The sequence below is a fragment of the Microcaecilia unicolor genome, chromosome 8 (assembly GCF_901765095.1).
Source record: "Microcaecilia unicolor chromosome 8, aMicUni1.1, whole genome shotgun sequence".
Classification (NCBI taxonomy): Eukaryota; Metazoa; Chordata; class Amphibia; order Gymnophiona; family Siphonopidae; genus Microcaecilia; species Microcaecilia unicolor.
Genome location: NC_044038.1, coordinates 83,447,442 through 83,467,601, shown reverse-complemented (window position 1 = coordinate 83,467,601; position 20,160 = coordinate 83,447,442). Strand labels below are relative to the sequence as shown.

The following is a 20,160-nucleotide window of genomic DNA, read 5'->3' as shown; positions in this document are numbered from 1 at the left end:
GATACTCAATTTTCCGGTGTGTGCCATGATCTCGCCGAAAGAGATGTTTTTCAGACTTTTGAAGGAACAATTAAAATATTCTGAAAAGATGTTACCTCCATTACAAAAAGTATTTTACTTACCGGTGAAAAATACTACAGAAATTTTACAAGAGCCTCAATCGAAAGGAGAAACGCCCACGTTAGATTTAACGGCTTTCCTGGAGCAATCCAGGGAAGAGATAAAACTGAGATCAACATTACTTGTGACATTTGTCTTCTTGCAAGACAAAGAAATGCTGTTAAAGAATTATTTTCAGAAAGCAAATGTAGATTTTCTTGATGGTAAAATTTCTATATTTCCTGACATATCGAAATGGACTCAACAACGTAGAAAGAAATTTCTCGAATTGAAAACGGAAGTGCTTTCTTTACAGGCACGTTTTCAGCTTCGTTTTCCATGTAAATGCTTAGTAATGTTTAAAGATCGGAAATATATTTTCTATGATGATAAACAACTGAATGATTTTCTTAAAGCCCAGAAGGCAGCTAGATAAGGCCATACGTCTTAGCAGAAAATAGATAATGTAGAGCCTGAGATGTTATCAGAAATTGTTTCCTATTATGCCAAGTCCCTTTGGTTTAACTTTGAATCTTGGATCCCCATAATGTGGGCTAAAATCACCAATTGTAATTTAGTTTTTCCTTGTTATAAATTTTCTTTATCATATTTCACTTATTGGTGTGTTTTGAAAAGATTGTATGTCTTGAATATTATTGCAAAATATAAATAAATAATTAAAAAAAAAAAAAGAAAAACATATTTAAAATGTGTTTCGAAAATGGCGATTTGGACGTTTTGGACAAAAAAAATGTCCATCTGCCACTTTCTGCAGCTTTTTGGACATTTTTCAGTTTTGAAAATCAGCCCCATAATATCTGCAGTGTAGACCAGTGTCTCTACTCCTTCATCCTATTTTAGTAAGAATCTATATCATGCTTGTCCTTTAACTAAATACAAAATGTGAAACATTTCAGTGCAGCTTTCTTTTATTTGTGTAGCTTGTGTAAGAATACAAAGCTGGTAATTATGATTTTTTTTTAACATGTTTTCACAAAGGTCCCATCTCAGAGGATGTTTAACTACATCTATACTGACTTGGGAACCTAAACATGCCAGAATTGTTGAAAAGTCCTTGTTAAAATGGCTCTCCCTGTTGTCAGCCTGTGTTTGCAGCTCTTGGGACAACAAGTAATAATCTCCTGTGGGTTTATTAGAGGGCTGTTGACTGCAAGCTCTGACAATCCCAAGTGGGCCTCATTGGTTCACATTCACACAACCAAACTTCAGTTTTCAGTTTTGGCTGAAAGCAGACAATACGTTTTGGCTGCACTTTCGGTTTCAGCTGAAACTGAAAAAAAAAAAAGCAATTTCGGTCGGCCTCTAGCACCCTTTATAAGTACCATGGTACTTTTTGCTTAGTCTCCTTGGTTTGAACACTTCTCTCTGTTTCCTTCACAGCAAAGTGGCACTTTCTGGAGATGGGAGTTTGTTAGCGGACATTGTTTCAGAATCCGGCATCCAGACCAGGAGGCAGAGGTCTCAAAGAGAACCTGTGAGAGGCTCCAAAGAGGTGTTCACATCAGGAAGCATGGAAGATAAAATGAGTCAGAAATGGTCTAGCTTCTAAAGATGGCAGTTTTCAAAGTCATCTCTACATGGGGAAATGTGATTTATGCACATTTACAGGAGAATTCTGTGTTATGTCACCCAAATTGGGCACGCAATTTTGGGTGCGGATCACAGAGTAATTAGCTAATTAGGTGATAACAGTCAATTATTGGTGTTAACAAACACTAATTGGCAGTCATTAGTAGTTACATGCGGATTTGCTCTATACCCCTAATCTATAAACTGCATGCCTAATTTATCTCGTGTGCAACTCCAAAGGGAGTATGGCCAGGGGAGGGGCATGGGCAGGTCGTGAGCATTCTGAGGATTTAGGCATATATTTATAGAATACTTGAATTTGCACACTTAACTGACAGTTGGCCACGAGCATTTAGGCATACATGCTTGCGCCCATAGTTAGGCGCAAAACGTGCAATAAATTAGTATTTTGTAAAGGCTGTTCCCTTTACATACTAGCTTAGTGTGGATCATCCCGGCACCTAACTTGGGGGCCATTTAGTGAATTTCCCTATAGGGGGCAATCTTATAATTGGGCAAAGTTAAATGCTTAGATGGAGAGCAAATTCTATAACGGCATCTGGGCATTCAGATTCCGTTATAGAATACTAGTGCATATTGTCATCTACACACTTACAATTAGGCACGCCCACTTGCACCATGGCAATAGCAGGCATAAATATATGACTAAATGTGGCACTTTAACGAATAGCTTATAGTATTCTGTAACTTGCATGCAAAATCTCTCGTTTTGAAAGTGCCTTCCCTTTATTAATCAAATTACGCTGGCTTCCCATCAAAGCAAGAATCACCTTTATCTTTCAAATCCTAAATGGCACAGCTCCAGATTATATGTTACCATTAATAAACTTATCTCAAAGAAACACTAAATATGAGGCGAGAAACTATCTCAGACTACACCTCCCAAATTGCAAAAAAGTGATCTACAAAACTATCCACTCTGCAGACTTCACTTACCTAGGAACCAAATGGTAGAACTCCTTACCACCCAAAAGAATATACAGGAATATACTAGATTCCGCAAAATCCTCAAATTGTTCCTTTTCAAACAAACCCTCACAAAGAACAACCATATCTCAAACAATTAATTATTACCTGAATTGGTTATTACTCTGTTTACCATTAACTTTCTCTTTGCTTCATGTACAATTTCTCATTCATAATAGATTTTCTAAATGTTAAACATCCGTAGCTATCCCAGTATGTTTATGAAACTGTATTGTAAAATTGGATTCTTACAACAAATTACTTTCTTATGCATTATTCTTTGTTATGTATCCAATACTGTTTATTGTAAGCCGCGTTGAACTCAAACTTGTTTGGGATAATGTGGGATATAAATGTCATAAATAATAATAAGGGAGAGCCCTTCCGATGCCCCATCCATGTGTACATCCCTTTTGCATTTATACGCTAAGCGAGTTGTACGTTCTAGTTATAGAATGGCGCTTAACACCCAATTAGTACTTAAATACACATATGTGTATGTTCATAAATATAAGTGCTAGCATTCTAGAATTTAAGGGGCGCTTTTACTAAAGGGTTGATGTACGGCGACAGGCTTGCCATGCGCCAATCTGGAGCTACCGCAGGAGTCCTGCAGTAGTTCCCACCCCCAGTGTGTGCAATTTCTGGTGCTACAAAAATATTTTCTATTTTTGTAGCTCCAGTGCTTACCCGGTGGTAATTGGGCAACACCACAAGCTGCCCAGTTACTGCCGGGTTAACGTGGGAGCCCTTACCACCACAATGGGTAGCGGTAAGTGCTGTCCACAAAATGGCTGCACAGCCAGTGGTTCACTTACTGCACGGCCATTTCTTTTTGAGAAAAAAAGACAGCTTTTAACCCGCTGCAGTAAAAGGGGGCCTCAACGCACATCAGAAACACTCGCTGATGTTATCACAGGCCCCCTTTTACCGCAGCTTAGTAAAAGGACCCCTTAGTGTGCAAATGGCATTTACATTTAGGTGCTAAAGCGCAATTCTATAGCACCACAAATTTGGCATCTAGATGCAGTGCACTGAGGAATAAGGGCTGGATTCATAAAATAGAGCTATGTGAAGTTCTATAAAGGGTGCGTGTCCGTTATAGAATCACGCTTAGCACTGATTCCTGTGCATAACTTGGGGCACCAGATTTACGCCTGCTGAAACCTGGTGTAAATGCTGGCGCCCAAGTGAGGCACGCCGAGGCTGTATTCTTATATTACATGTGCAAGAATGCCCTTGGACACGCCCCCTTTTGAGTCACACGCTAGTACAGTTAGGCACCAAGCCTTATAGACCAGTGCGCAGCCAGATGCGCAAGTAACTTAATGTGCCAAGTAACATCAATATTTGTTGGCACCCAATTATTGATAGTTAAGGGCTTGATGCGCAATCAATTTAGATGCACATCTTGGGCACACAAATCTGAGTGCTGTCCCTTTTTCCTCCCTCCCTTGAAAGTATGTTCTTTTAGTGCCTGAACTTTTTCTCTCTTTTAAGCCATTGTAGTTCTCTTAATTTTTCTTGAACCACTGTAAATTGTTTTTAGACTGTGCACCGCTGTGGTCTGCCAGTTAGCAAAGGCAGTATAGAAAGTATAAATGAATGAATGAACGTCCTCCTAATTCTGTAAAAGTCACCAAAAATGGCATGCACCCAATTTGCATGCGCAATTTAATAAAATAACAAGTTAATTAGCACCAATAATTGGCTCTTAAACCAGCAATTATTGGCATTAATTACATTTAATTGCATTTTACACACAAGGTGTAAGCAAATCTAAATAAATAAATACATTTGAAAAAGGGGGCGCAGAAATGGGAGGGGCATGGGTGGAATGGAGGCGTTCCTAAAATTAATGTGCATTGTTGTAGAATAATGGATATACGTGCCTAATGTAGTCGCGTACATTTGCACCATATTTCAGTTGGTGCAAATGGCCATGCCGAAAACTAGGCGCAGTTCCTGGGCATAAGCGCTATTCTATAACTTTAAGCACGGCTTATAGAATAGCGCTTTCCTCAGCACCAATTTTTTTGTCCCCCATATAGAGAATCTAGCTCTGTGTGTAGAATCCGGGGGTAATTGTAGTTTATAGTTTATTCACATTTGCTATACTGACTTTACAAACTTTCAAATCAAGGTGGTTAATGCTATAATAACATCTATGAGCCCAGATTCCAATACAGAATATTAACGTAAAACAGCTTTTATTCATCTACATTGAGGTGCACTCACTTATGCCATGTCAATAGCAGGCATAAATCCGTATGCCTAACTGCAACAATTTAGCACTTAACTTACAGCATTGTGTAAGTTACAAGCATAAATGTTGGACACACCCATGTCCCATCTATGCGTCTCCCCTTTTGCATGCCACCTTGCACTTATGCACTAGGAGCCAAATTCAATAAATGGCACCTTAAAATCGGTGCCAAAAAACCATGCGCTCAGCGCAAAAGTTAGGCGTAGTTTATAGACTATGCTCATGTGCCATTCTTGTGAATAAAATTTAGGTGCACCCATTTAGTCCACCAAAAATCAGACCTGAATACCTGCACCTAACTTAGGTGCAGATCGGGTTTATTCTATAGCAGTGCGCATAATATTTTGAAACACCCAACAACCTGCCCATTCCATGCACATGGCCAAGCCCCCTTTTAGTCTGTGCACATTAGAATTTACGTGTACCACGTTATAGAATATGCTTAGAAAGTTGTGCACATGTATTCTAATTAAAGCTAATTAGTACTGCTAATTGGTTGTTAAGTACCAATTATCAGTACTGATTGGCTTGTTAATTAAGTTGAGCACGCAATTTAGCCATGTGGCCAAATTACTGCGCACAACTTAAGGCACTATTTATAGAATTTGGAGGTAGGTGAATTGTGCGCTAAAGTTAAAGAATACTACTTAGTCCCCTACTTGCACCGATACGCATAACTGTAACAATGATCACACGTAAGTGCAGTTTTCTATAACTTATCTGCACACTCAGGATGCAAATGTAAGCACCAAATTATAGAATGAGGGAGTAAAGTTAAAAGTGTTTGGTGTTTTTGCTGTGTTGGTTTTATGTTTTATTACGTAATTAACATTGTAACCTGCTTAGATTTTTTAGATAGGCGAGATACAAGTTTTTTTTAAAATAAACAAATAAATAAATAAATAAATAAGATGAGGAGAATATTGTCAGAAAATTGGCCGCCTCCTCAAATTGGTTAAAACTGCATGCATTGGTTCTTTCAGACAGCAGCGTTCTTGGTGAAACAGAGGCATGTGTTTAAGTCAGGGAGGAAAATCGCACTATTTTCCATGAAAACAGTACCTGCACAAAAAACAAATGTAAATCCCATGACAAGCGTCAAAGTAAAAAGTATGAAAATTGAAAATGCAGACTTTTTTTCCCAATGCAGACAGCCTGAACATCATCCCCCAGTGCCTTTCCAGAGATTAAACTACACTGAGCAACATCAGCGTCCTTGTGGCTGAGTTTTATGTTTTCTGTAGAGTTCATTGGTTTTAGTTCACTGTTTGCCATTTCAGTTTTCTTGACATCATTAACTCCTTCTCATACCAAAAACCTGTACAGTTTTGAGATGGCAAGGAGGTGTGAAGATATTAAAGGAAAGAGAAGAGAACCCATAGCATTTAATCCCTCACCCAAAAGATTTCTGCCAGTAGCCTCCTTCTATTTTATATCTGTATCTATCATCCTTCATCTGCACCTAGGAGATAATTCTATAAAAGGATCTAAAAATAGGAGCCAAACATCTGTGCACTAAGATAGTATCTATAATGGCATCTGAATGCCCAAATTTCACTATAGAGTAGAGCCTAAGGCAGTGGTTCCCAAACCTGGCCCTGGAGGCACCCCAGCCAGTCAGGTTTTTGGGATATCCACAATGCATATTCACGAGAGATATTTGCATGCACTGCCTCCACTGCATGCAAATATCTCTCATGAATATGCATTGTGGATATTCCAAAAACCTGATTGGCTAGGGTGCCTCCAGGATCAGATTTGGGAACCACTGGCCTAAGGATTCCTATTACAAAGCTGCACTAGCAGTTCCAGTGCAGCAAATGCAATGAAGCCCATAGGAATTGAATGGGCTTTGTCGCATTTACTGCGCCAGAATCACTAGCGCAGCTTTGTAAAAGGAGCCCTAAATCAGCATTTTCACGTCAACATTAAGGCACATAACGCTTATGCCATGTAAAGGATAGGTGAAAATAAACATTGGCATTTACACATCATCTTACAATAATCTATAATTTTGCATGTAAAGTGTGCAACCTGCCTAAGCCCCGCCCATGTGCACATCCCCTTGCATTTACACGCTAAAGAACTTAGGCGCACTACCTTACAGAATAGTGCCTAAATGCAATTAGGTATGTAACTGCCATTTACCCACATTTTGGAGATTAACTGTCGATTGAGCGTCAAAAGTTAAGTGCCGAATGGATGCCTAACTTATGGTGTACTATAGAGAATTAGGGAGTGTCTCTACATAGTTCCACTTGGCCACGTCTTCTTTCTTCAGTTTGCTTATATGCTTCAATATAGGAAACAAGAAAGATTGATTTTAGAATAGGCTGCATGCAGGCAGATCTTTGAGCTTCGTTTTTTTCTAGCAATACCCAAGCAGTTAGGTTAAAGTTTCTAAAGTTACCCTAACAATCAGCATATTATCTGGACCCTGTGTGACCTGCTCACTGGTGTCCCCCCACCCACCTTACTGCCGCCAATGAGAGGAGACATCGGGCTATTGTAAGCTTTGTTGAGCAGGGACTGTCTTTTCATGTTAATTTGTACAGCGCTGCGTAAGTCTAGTAGCGCTATAGAAATGTTTAATAGTAGTAGTAGTATTTACACCCTGTATGGCCGTACTGCTCACACAGCTCTTCGCACGGTGTTGTTAACAGTTTGTACAGATTGGCTGCCACAGGGCTATCTTCCATAATGCCTGAGGAGGTAAGCTATGTCAGCATCTTTGAGTCTGTAGTTCTTAGGAGAAAGCCTGAATAAGGAAGGTGACAACATCTAGAGTAGGGGCAGAGGTTTAATCATGTCTGGGCCAGCACAAAATCCTCACTTTGACTCATAAAATTCTGTCTTCAGGGACCCCTCCATACCTCTCATCACTGACAACCCAAAACTCGCCTCAGACTCCCAAGATCCTTGAACAACCAATGCCTACACATCCCAGCACCAGCCACTGCAAGACTAGAGTTCACAAGACAATCCACTTTTTACTGCATCACTCCTCCGTATGGAATTCCCTCCTTTCCATGATGCTGCGCCTTGAGCTTGCTTTCCCCAAGTTTAAGGCATCTCTGAAAACCCACCTATTCAAATTGGCTTTTCGTGAAAACTCATGACCTCTCTTCACCACCAGGTGGTGGTGAACTATACTCTGTCCTGGACTGCATGTGCAATTGTTCTCTATGGGTGTCCTTCCAATCTCCCTATGCCTGTGAATATTTGATGCCGGTCTTGCTTTCCTCTGTCCAATTGAACACTGATGTTCTTTTCTGTTTCTTGGTTTTAAATTTTGTTGTAAAACTACTATGCTTTTAATTACTAATGGTGTTATATCAAATAAAGTATAACCATAACTATAACCATATAATACATTTGACATTTGAAGGTGCAGGTCTCCCATATAATATTGCTGGAGCAGGCCTTCTGCATACTTGAGTTTGTAGTGACCTGTACAAAATTATGTTGAACATATGTGATGAAGTCCACATACCTTACAATTGAAGTTAAATGCTGTACCCATAAGGAGGAAAATTCAATAAATAGCTCCCAAAGTTAGGCACCAGGATGATCCGTGCTAAGCTAGTATTCTGTAAATGGCGCTCTGCATGGTATGACCTTTACAGAATACTAGCTTAGCGAGCATTTCACTCCTAACTTGAGGCACAAGCATTTACGTCTGCCAAAGGCTTTTCTGTGATGGCGTTGCAGTTCATATCGAGATAAGTAGTGGTTAGGGTGGTGGACTTTGGTCCTGGGGAACTGAGGAACTGAGTTCGATTCCCGGCACAGGCAGCTCCTTGTGACTCTGGGCAAGTCACTTAACCCTCCATTGCTCCATGTAAGCCGCATTGAGCCTGCCATGAGTGGGAAAGTGCGGGGTACAAATGTAACAAAAAAAGAAAAAAGTACTTGCCATAATATTTGAAATTATACAAAATATAAAACAGTGAATTTAAGTCAACTGTGAAATCTACATGATGGACTGAATTGAATATTGTATATTATTGTAGGAAAATCATTTTTTTTTTAATGGACCAATGAGGAATGAAGGTTTTGACATAAGAATTATTCACATTTTGTGATCCACCGTCTAGTCCACAAAACAAATTTATAAGCTATTATTGTGCGCCCAATTGATGGCATTTAAGCATGCAAATGGAGGTATGGGTATTGTGTAACATTGCACCTAATTTCTGGGAATGCCCCTGACCCACCCATGCCCCTCCTATGGCTATGTCCCCTTTGGAGTTGGGTGCTCTGAAATTTAGGCACATGTAATAGAATAGGGAGTAGGGCAGATCCGTATGTAACTCCTAATTACTGCCAATTAAGAGGTCCTTTTACAAAGGTGCGCTGAAAAATGGGCTGCGCTAGTGTAGGTGCATGTTTTGGGTGCACGCAGATCCATTTTTCAGCGCGCTTGTAAAAAAGGCCTTTTTTTATTTTTGCCAAAAATGGACATGCGGCAAAATAAAAATTGGCGTGTGTCCATTTTGGGTGTGAGACCTTAAAGCCACCTATTGACTTAGTGATAAGGTCTCACATGGTAACTGTGTGGTAATTGTCTACGTGCACAGAATGATGATTACCGTCCGGTGTCCGCCGTGCACAGGAAAATAAAAATTATTTTCCGGTGAGCGTAGCAGACACGCGTAAAAAATGAAATTACCGCTCGGGCCACGAGGTAGCTGGGCAGTAACTCCAAATCGACGTGCGTAGGACATGCATACGCACCTATGCGGCTTAATAAAAGGGCCCCTAAGTGCTTGTTAGCGCTAATTTTTATTTGTTACGGCCTAATTAGCAGATTAGTTTATGTACTGATCTGAGATCTGATCTGTGCCTAAAATTGCTTGCCCAACTTTGGGCGACCTATACAGAATCCAATGGAAGATGACTGGAATTGATGGACTTTCCATACTCTTTCAAACTAACCATCTTTGTAACTATAATCTTACTAATTCATGTGAATTTATAATATAATTGCTGCCAATTTATTTTTAAAAAGATATTTTCTTGCCTCTTGTTGCATTAGTTATGCTTTGGCTGAACTTGACTATGTGGGAATGAAGAGTGGCGGCTATGTGGGACATTTCAGTCCAGCTGTCTATGCAGTGAAACCGTAGATATGTAAGTGGATTTTTCATTGGCTTCTCACTGGAACTGGAATAGACACTATGCCCCCTAAATGGAGCAATAATTCATGGAGGGGGAGAAAGAGTCAGCTTATTAACTGGCAGCCCATGTGCTGATGCCATTGGAAGGTTGGCGTGAAATCTAATCCCCTCCCTCTGCAGGCACTATTTCTGTAAATATTGATTGGTTCATAGTACATCAGAGGGACTAGTTTTAAGAGAAGTGCACTTCTGGCTGCACTGTTGATAAGAGGAATGCACATGCTCTGCAACCACTGTTGACAATGAACTTACTGTATGCATCGTACAGCCTCATACTGGCATTGGATGTGCCAAGCTTGTTGGAAGCAATGCAGGTGTAGTTCCCATAATGCTGTGCAGTGACATTGGAGAAGACGAGGATAGATCTAGTCTCCTTGTTCTGGATCTTGAATCCCTCAATGCCCCCTGTCAATCTGCTGGAAGCATAGGACAGAACAGAAAGAGAAAAACAGTAATTGCTAAAATATGTGGGAAGAAAGGCAATTTGCAAAGGGTGCCAGCAGCTTGCAGACCCTCAGGTGGCATGTACCCCAAGGCCTGCAAGTCAGTTTTTTTAACAAATCCCCATAGAGTTTCCCATATGGTGAGGAATATTTCTCTTACACAATTGTTGTGCAGTGCTGTTAAATGTGTATATTTTCTGACACTATATCATGTGATTCCTATTATTCAGTTTGACTGTCTCCAAGTCTACCTCATTGATTATATGTATGCTTATATTTGGTGATTTTACTATTGTTAAACTGTTAATAAAATTGTTTTTTGTTAAACTGAACCTGCTGTACACCGCTTTGGATGGTAGACGTGAATAGCTTGTTTACTGTTTCCAAAAATACTAGGACTAGAGGGCATGCAATGAAGCTACTAAGTAGTAAATGTAAAACAAACCAGAGAAAATATTTCTATGGTTGTCTCTAGCATTTAGCGTGTGCTAAAAACACTAGCACGCCTCTAGCACGACTTAGTAAACAGGGCCCACTGTAACTTAAACCAGTTCCTTATATCTTGATTAACTGTACCAAGAACTTGCCTTTAGTTTAGCCACCCATTTATTTATCCCAACTGACTCTGTATCATGCGTCTTGTCCCCATGTATATATCTGCACTTGGCCCCTCAGCTATGTGGTAACCTGTATTGTAGAAAAGCATTAGTATCAAAATAATGTTATATTAATGTTCTAATTGTGTGCTTATTAGATATTCCATCTCTATTAGGTCTACACCGTATTATATCTGTGTTATTTGAATTTCAGTGCTGTTAAATGTGTATATTTTTGACCCTCTTTCATGGTAGTCCTATTATTAGGTTTAAATTTACTGTTTTCAAGTTTTCCTCTTTTATTGTATTTATGTTTATACTTGTTCATTTTACTCTTGTTATGCTGTTAACAAAATTTTAAGTTTGATGTTAAACTGTACCTACTGTACACCGCCTTGGGCAAATCTCTTCATAAAAGCGGTTAATAAATCCCAAGAAATAAATAAAATAAATACGTATTTGAAAACTGTGGATAACATTCTCAGCACCTGTTGTTTCACTGTGACTGTAGCTACTAATTTTTGCCTAATAGTTAAGCCAGATCTGGGGACGGATTGCTTACTAGTTAGAAAGGAGCAGAGGTCAATTGGAAAAATTTCTACTGATTGAACATGAGCCTGTTTTATATAACATCTTCTTTGAAAACCAGAACATGGACACCAACATGTTGATTTTCTCTATAGCTAAAAGTGGAACCCATGAAGTCGTGGTGAATACTAAGCTTGGCTACGAATGACATCACCCGTCTCCGCACTCCTTCCCTAATATTACTCCAATCCTTCCGTAGCCACTGCCTCACTGCCACAGCCTACTGTTAAGCATGATAAATAATCACTGAGTCATCAGAAGTGTAATTCAATAACTCAGCCCATAAAGAAATTTATATCAGTTGGTCTAACAATGTTCTACATTCCTGGATTGAATTTTAATGTAAGATTGATTATCTTGTTAATGGTTCTTAGCAGTTCCAAACATCACATGGGGGACTGGGGTGGATGACAGTGCACAGACTAAAAAATGGAAGGTTGAAATGCAGCTTTTCAAAGAGAGCCCATGGACCCTCATTCTCTGATATACATCACCACCCAGCAAAACATATAAAGGTATTCTTTCATATAGAATTATGACTTGAAAAGGAAAATCATGTTAAAATTATTTTAGAAAGGTGCAAACTGTGACAAACTTCATATTTTGTACATTTGTATATCTGGATGAAGGTTTCAGCTTGTGCCTGATTATGTTATAATTGCTGTTAAAGGATCTTACTCTAACGTACAACTCCAGGGTACCTCAGTAGGATATTAACCTGCTCCTACTTTCCTTCACCCTCTCAAGAAAACACTTCTGTGTTCTTGGATGCTCATGTACATCATTGTTGGATAAATCTAATATTAATCTCATAAGAAATATCACACCCTGCTGAGATTCCAGTAGATATGGAGGGGCATAATCGAACAGCACCGGCCAAATCGATGGGCGGCCATCTTCGGGGCCGGCTCCGCAAAGGGGCGGAGCCAAGCGTATTTTCAAAATAAGCTTGGCACCGGCCAAATCGCTCGCCGGGGTTAGATGAGATGGCTGACTCCGATTTTCAGCCATAATGAATGGAAACTAGAACCGGCCATCTCAAATCCGGCGAAATGTAAGGCATTTGGGCATGGGAGGAGCTAGCATTTCTAGTACACTGGCCCCCCCTGACATGCCAGGACACTAACCGGGCACCCTAGGGGGCACTTTAAAAAATTAATAAAAAAAACAAAATTAGCTTCCAGGTGCATAGCACCCTTCCCTTGTGTGCTGAGCCCCCCCCAAAACCCACTGCCCACAACTCTACACTATTACCATAGCCCTAAGGGGTGAAGGGGGGCACCTACATGTGGGTACAGTGGGTTTTTGGGGGCTCCCATTTACCAACACAAGTGTAACAGGTAGGGGGGATGGGCCTGGGTCCACTTGCCTCAAGTGCACTGTACCCACTACAAACTGCTCCAGGGACCTGCATATTGCTGTCAGGGAGCTGGGTATGACATTTGAGGCTGGCATACAGGCTGGCAAAAAATGTCTGATTTTTTTTTTGTGTGTGTGAGAGGGGTGGTGACCACTGGGGATGTAAGGGGAGGTGATCCCTGCTTCCCTCCGGTGGTCATCTGGTCAGTTGGGGCACTTTTTTGGGACTTGTACCTAAAACAAAAGGGTCCAAATAAAACGGATCAAATTCTCCTGACGGCCAGCTTTCTTTTTTCCATTATCGGCGAAGCCGGCCATCTTAACACACACCCCCGTCCTGCCCATGTCCCACCTTCGCTACCATGCCGACACGCCCCCTTTCAACATTCGCCGGCCCCGTTACGGAACACAGTTGAAGCTGCCCAAAATCGGCTTTCGATTATGCCGATTTGGGCGGATTCAGGAAATCGCCGCCTATCTCCCGATTTGTGTCAGAAGACGGGCGGCGATCACTTTCGAAAATGAGCTGCATGGTGTTCTCCCTGGTACTGACCCCCTAATATTTCAGCTATTATTGGTGCTTCAGCTAACCACCAGTCTTAGGAGTCTGCAGATATTGAGGTGCATGACTGTCCTTTTCAGTACAATGCCCCCACCCTACCCATAAGCCTTTGCTTACCATTGCACTCCATGTACTCACCGCTTATCATCTTTGAACCATTCAAACTCAGCTGGGGGCACTGCCATGGCATCACAGCGAAGAAGAGCTTTCTTGCCCATCTCAGACTGGGCACCTTTCGCATCTGTGATGGTTGGGGGATCTTGAAAGAACAAAGTTTAAAAGAAAAACAGTCTTAGTACAGAACTTTATCCACAGGGCAGCCACCCACCATGTGTTCCTTCCCAAGTTTTTCCTCAACTTGCAAAGAGAAATACATCCAACCTAATTAAATGTGTGTATGTGGGATTTGTGACATGTCCTTCCATTCTACCACATGTTACTCAAAACAGAACGTGGAAGCTGATTGTCCCTGTTACATATTATAGAAAATGAAAACAATGGCAGATAAAGACCACAGTGGCCCATCCAATCTCCTGAGCAGTGATCCGTCCACTTTGGGTAAATGTACATACAAAAATAAGACATGCTTTCTGAGACCAAGAAAACGTGGCAGAAAGATACAAATATATTTCCCATCGTTTTGGGTGCTACAGGCTTTATTTAGTAGGAATTTCCAAGCACACCTTCATAGGTTGCCTATATATCTTACACTTTGCAAACTCCAGAGGGAAACTCTCTTTGGCATAATGCAAGTTTAATGGTGAACTTTAGCAGTAAATTTGAGAGACAGAGATTATACTGTCCTTTCCGCAGCTTAGGAATGAGGTTCATTCCTGTCATGGTATGTGCAAAACTAACCTTTTTGGAGAACTGTCCCCAAGAGACCCCACATTTGACCTTTCCCCCATGTTCCTCACCTAACCTCTTAAAGTGGTACCATTACCTTTTAGGGTTCAAGCATTTTTCTATGAAAATTACTCCCCCTCCCCCTTTGCTATGTTGGGCTATGGCTCTAGAGCTCCTTTATGTTTATCACATGCTTTTTAAAATTATTACTTTAGAGTCTGATACTCAAAATGATTTAAATGAGATAAACGTCTATCTCCCAATTTAGGTCGAAATGTAGGTGTTTTTCTCTTTCAATTATAAGGTGGAAAGTGTGCTAAAATTTAGTTGCCCAAAGATAATATTTTCTAACTCAGATCCTAAGTTGGCATTTGGGCACCAACATTTAGACCACGTAAAAGACAGCTGTAAATGTTGAAAGCTAGGCATGCAACATAGTTTTCTATCTCGCCAATATTCAGCGCTATTTAACAGGCCAGGAACGGCTCCTGGATGGTTAAATAGCGCTTAACTGACTATCTGTGAATATTCAGTGGGAAGTAGCCAGTTATCTCCTGCTGAATATTAGTGGGCAGTGCTTAATGGATAACCAGCTATCTGCTAATGTTCAGCGCATTGCTGGCTAAGTTTGGCGGCCAAATCAAGCCGCCAAAATAGCAGGCCTGTCTTTGGCTAGTTTAAATTTAATTGGCCAGAGCTGAATATTGGTTTGTCCAGTTAAGTTTAAACCAGCCAAAAATAAACTCAGTATTCAATACTGGTCACCAGAGACAGCCTGGCAATGAATATTCTGTCTCACCACCCACCGACTGTCGGAGTTAGCCGGGCTGCATCCCGTGGTCTATCAGCCTTTATAAGTTTACACCCGGATTCTATATATCGCGCCTAGAGTTCTGCACTAAAATCCAAGCATATTCTATAACAATGCGTATAACTTTATTGGCTTAACAAGCTAATCAGCGTTGATAACAGCAATTGGCAATAATTGGAATTTACGTGCAGAACTCGCTTAGGGGGTCTTTTACAAATGTGCGCTAGAGTAATTATGGCATGCTAAACACTAGAGATGCGGGCGTCTCTAGTGTTTAGTGCATGCTTATTTTTAGCATGCGCTAAAAACGCCAGTGCACCTTTCTAAAAGGACCCCTAAATGTATTCTATAATGCAGAGCACCTAAGTTCTGATGTGCGCAGCCAAAAAGGGGCGTGTTTGTAGGTGGGAAAATGGGCATTTTGTGGGAATTCCAAAATTTACATGCACTGTTATAGAATATGGTTCTCTCTGCCTAAATCCTCACGCCAGTATTTACGCCAAGTAAAATGTGGCCTAAATGGACATGACCAAATTTGGTCACATGGACAGGCACTTGACTTATGTTATATACTGTGCGGAAACTTAAGCCCAGTCTATAAAATTTAGGCATACTTTAAAGAATATGCCCAGGCATATTTTTTTAAAATGCAGATTTTTCAGGTACCATATATAAAATCTGGCTCCTAGTGCCTAAGTGTGTGACCCATGCGTGCCCCACTACATGCACGTCCCCTTTGCAGTTACACGCTAAAGCACATAAGTGCTAACTTATAGAATAGCGCCTAACTGTCATTTACTGCCATTTGGGCACCTAACTTCTATTTGAGCACCTAAAGTTAGACACGTAATTGGCACTTACTCCCGCCATCTGAATATCAGGGCCTCAGAATATGAGCGGTTCCTGGTAGAACTTCAAGCGCCGTGGTTGATGTTTTAAAGCAAAGCAGAGTTTAAATAGCAGGATGACAAGTAAAATAATAAAAACGGATGGATCTAAATTTAAAATATATATATTTAAGGCATGAAAATCCTCCAGGAGAACTCACAGTTGACGGTGATGTGTACCCTCCTTCTATCGGGGGTGGACACACCATTGATGGTTATGCACTCATACTCCCCAGCTTGCTGGCGGTTGATCCCAGTGATTTCCAGGTACTCTCCTTCACTGGTGAAATTCTCTGTGAGTGAAGGAGGGGAATGGGTTGGGAAAGGATGGGTGGGAATCAGACACAAACACACACTTACAACACAGAAAACATAAGATGACTATTACCACCTCCAGTGAAGGAACATTGAGGCCAAGTTACAGTGCCTCAAGCTGTCGACAGGGATGACTATAGACAGTATCAGTAAAGATAATCAAAGCAAAGTACCTGGTTCTCCAGTTGCAAATTTTCATGTGAAAGATATTACTTTATGTCTTAGAATATTAGCATGCGTTGTATGATATCTGTTATAAAACTCCAGAGCCTTGGTTCTTTCTAGACTGAATGTATCATCACAACAATTGTAAAATAGGCTGACCAGGGTGGGGGTAGTGGGGGGAACCCTAAGACAAAATAGCTCACTAAGGGATCCTTTTACTAAGCGGCGGTAAGCCCCACTGCTCGCTATACAGGAAGTACCACCGGGCTATCGCAGCAGCCCGGTGGTACTTCCTCCCCCTAGCACGTCATCATTTCCGGCACTACAAAATGTATTTATTTTTGTAGATCCGGACTGCACCCGGCAGTAGTCGAGCAGTGTCGCGGGCTGTCCAGTTACCACCGGGTTAATGCAGGGACCCTTACCGCAACCTCAATGGGTTGCAGTAAGGGCTCCCCCCAAAATGGCTGCGCAGCAAGTGCTTTACTTGTTGTAAGGTCATTTCCTGCCGGAAGGCGAGACTTCCCTTGTACCAGCTGCGGTAAAAGGGGGCCTCGGAGCACGTGTAAAACACGCACCGATGCCAGCACTGGCCCCCTGTTGCCGCACCTTTGTAAAAAGGGTCCTCAGTAAGATAGCCCCTTGATGAGTACAAAGGAGGAAGGGGAATGGTCATGCATAATGGATCTCTGTAGACAGCCAGGTGGGAAGACAGGAGGAAGGAACAGAAATGAAAATATTAGGCCATATGAGTTCCCATTCCCGGCACCTCTTCCCCTGTCTCATATCCTCTTTCTCTCTGGCATTTGCTCACATTGTGCATCAAATTGACAGGAATGTAATGATATATCCCCATAATGTATTATAGCAATACATCAGAAAAGCCTTCACTCCATAGTAATATATGAACAGGCTACATCAGCATCACTGATGGATCTTTCACAAGCGCCTGGTGCTGCCTGGCAGTATCAGTCAGTACAGTGTGTGAGGTTTTCTATTCCTCTATCTTTTTCTTCTCTTGTTTTCTTTATACAATTTAAGTGACAGCATGTCCTGCCCCTGACCCCCTAATCTTGTCTAGGTAGGGAATGCATTCTATCCCTGCGAAGGAAGGTCCTTGGGAGTCAGTGGTCATGATCCTTGAGGTTCTCAAGGAGAAAGGTTACACTTGGGTGTTGTTCCTCATTCTGGGGAGGTTGTGGATGGGGAAAGCAGTATGGCATGATTGGTGCTACATATGATGGGGCCCAGGGCAGAAATTAGGGAGGGAACCCCTAAAGCCCATCACAGGCTGTGCCTTCTTCAGCTTCAGGTAAACTTGGGGCCCCTTTTGACATGGGAGCCTAGAGAATTGCCACTGCTGTACCTCCCTAGTGCTGGTTCTACATGGGGGATTTAATGGGGGAAAGAAAGATGATCAGAGTTAGAAAAGATAAAGATAGTTCCCTGTATATAAAGTACCAACTTTGTGAATGACTTATGGGGGCTGTAGCTTTCTTTAGTCAACTTTGCCCTCCAACTAAGGCAGAGTACTTGTTTACTGACTGAAAGTAGATGGATGGCTGAGTTGGCCAGAGGCTGGCTACCTGATAGAAATCCCAGTGTGAGATTTGAACTCACAATGGCCTAGTGACACTTGAATTGCATCACAAGGCCTCTCCTGAATGCAGGTTGGCAAGCAACCTGCCAACTGCACTAAGAGGTAGGGAAAGAGATTAATTCTCAAACAATCCAGTTCTTAGATTCTTCCTAGAAAATACACTTTGTTCAGTCTATAGGTCCTAGGAAGGAAAATATTCAAACCCTTTTTACAGGTTTAAAAAAAAAAAAGTGTTTTAACCACAGAATTGGGTCATTGAAAATTGCTAAGTGTAGGTTAATTCAGCCCACAGATTGAAGAGGCTGGACAGGGAGAGGGTGGGGACTGAACAATGCACATAGTTTTGATTATAGAAAGCTATTCACATTTTTTATGACAAAAAATTACACACAGGGAAGGAAGGCGTAATCTTTGTCTCTAATATTTCTTTGAGCAGTATTCAAAGCAACCCTGCCAGCATAGTTTTGCTTTCATTATTAGTGCAAACCTCACGGATAAAGGTACCAATGAAGTTTGCACCAATATGCCCACTTTTCAGTGTTTATCCCAATGGGGCAACTTTCAAACAATGCGCTTATGTGTAAAGTATTTTCACGTGCAGACCTTGCATTCATTTTGAAAAATTGACTTGGGACATGTACATTCGCAAATGTGCAGTTGTTGTATTTTGCTGGTACTTTGTCTATGAAAGCCTTTGTAGATACATTTGGAAATCCAGAAGAGTGCATGCATGTTCAGACTTCACACTGCAGCCCTGCCCCCAGGAATGCCCTTTTGATGTGCATGTACATTTTTGTATGTATTTGCCATTTGTCTATAATAGTACACACATTTCAGTGCAGAAAGTCTGTGTGAAAATGCCTTTGAACTCTTGTTAATCCCTTTATACCTCAGTTCTCACAGGGGTAGAAGATGACAGTAGTCCCTCATAATGACATGTACAGAGTCTGGGCTCTGGAGCAAGGGTTCTCAACCCAGTCCTAGGGACGCATCAAGTCAGTCAGGTTTTCAGGATACCCACAATGAATATGCATGAGATAAATCTGCATACACTGCCTCCATTGTATGCAAATCTATCTCATGCAGATCCATTGTAGGTATCCTCAAATCCTAACTAACTAGGTGTACCCTGAGGATTGGGGGGGGGGGGGGGGTACCAGGACCAGCTTGAGAAACACTGCCTTATTGTACTAGATATATAACAACATTACAAATACTGTCCCTCACTGTAGCTGTTGCAGGAGCAAGATTAAAGATATTTGCAGGGACAGGGTTGCAAAGATGGCTGCTCACCTTTCACCTGTCTCCACACCACATTAGGCTCAGGCTTGCCAACGGCGAGACACTGGAGGTTGACATTGCTGCCCTCATTCACTGTTACGCTGGATGAGATGTTTACAATCCTGGCTGGAACTAAGAAGGAGAACAGAGTTTCATAAGTATTTCATATCTATGCTGTGATGCAGCCTTTACCTATAGATCTGGAATACATTAAGGAAGGACATCTTCATTAGGAGATGGGAAATAAGGTTTCAGACCATAAGGTTCTTTCTCTTGGAAACTCAGCGGAGTCACACTATATTTCTGCAAAAGCCACAAGACAAAGTGTTCCTTAAAACTACGATGTAAGGCTTCTTCAGTGGAGAGATGCCATTTGACTCAGTAAGCCGGCCTAGCTGATTTGCAGGACATGTGAACTGGTGTGGTGATTTTCTGCTAGGTCAGGCCAGTTTGCTAACCTGGAGCTTTACTTGAAATTGCTTCCTTCTTCCCATTGCACTTGGAGTGGATATAGAGTCTGCCACTGGCTCCAACATGGTACATTTTATTTCAAAATTGATCACTGCCAGCAATATAATTGCCTAT

The 20,160-nt window shown here is 41.3% G+C and overlaps 1 protein-coding gene across 3 annotated transcripts in view; it reads right to left on the bottom strand.

The window, feature by feature from the left end:
* Window positions 1-20,160, bottom strand: part of IGLON5 (IgLON family member 5) — a 653,847-nt gene that overhangs the window by 61,033 nt on the left and 572,654 nt on the right. For 2 of the 3 annotated variants that reach the window (XM_030211299.1, XM_030211302.1), the window contains exons 5-8: window positions 19,588-19,707; window positions 16,376-16,507; window positions 13,809-13,929; window positions 10,375-10,538 (exon numbers count right to left, since the gene is read on the bottom strand). In XM_030211299.1, coding sequence (XP_030067159.1) covers window positions 10,375-10,538; window positions 13,809-13,929; window positions 16,376-16,507; window positions 19,588-19,707 — 537 coding nt within the window. The remainder of the gene's footprint in view (window positions 1-10,374; window positions 10,539-13,808; window positions 13,930-16,375; window positions 16,508-19,587; window positions 19,708-20,160) is intronic. The other variant, XM_030211300.1, reaches the window with a different exon arrangement.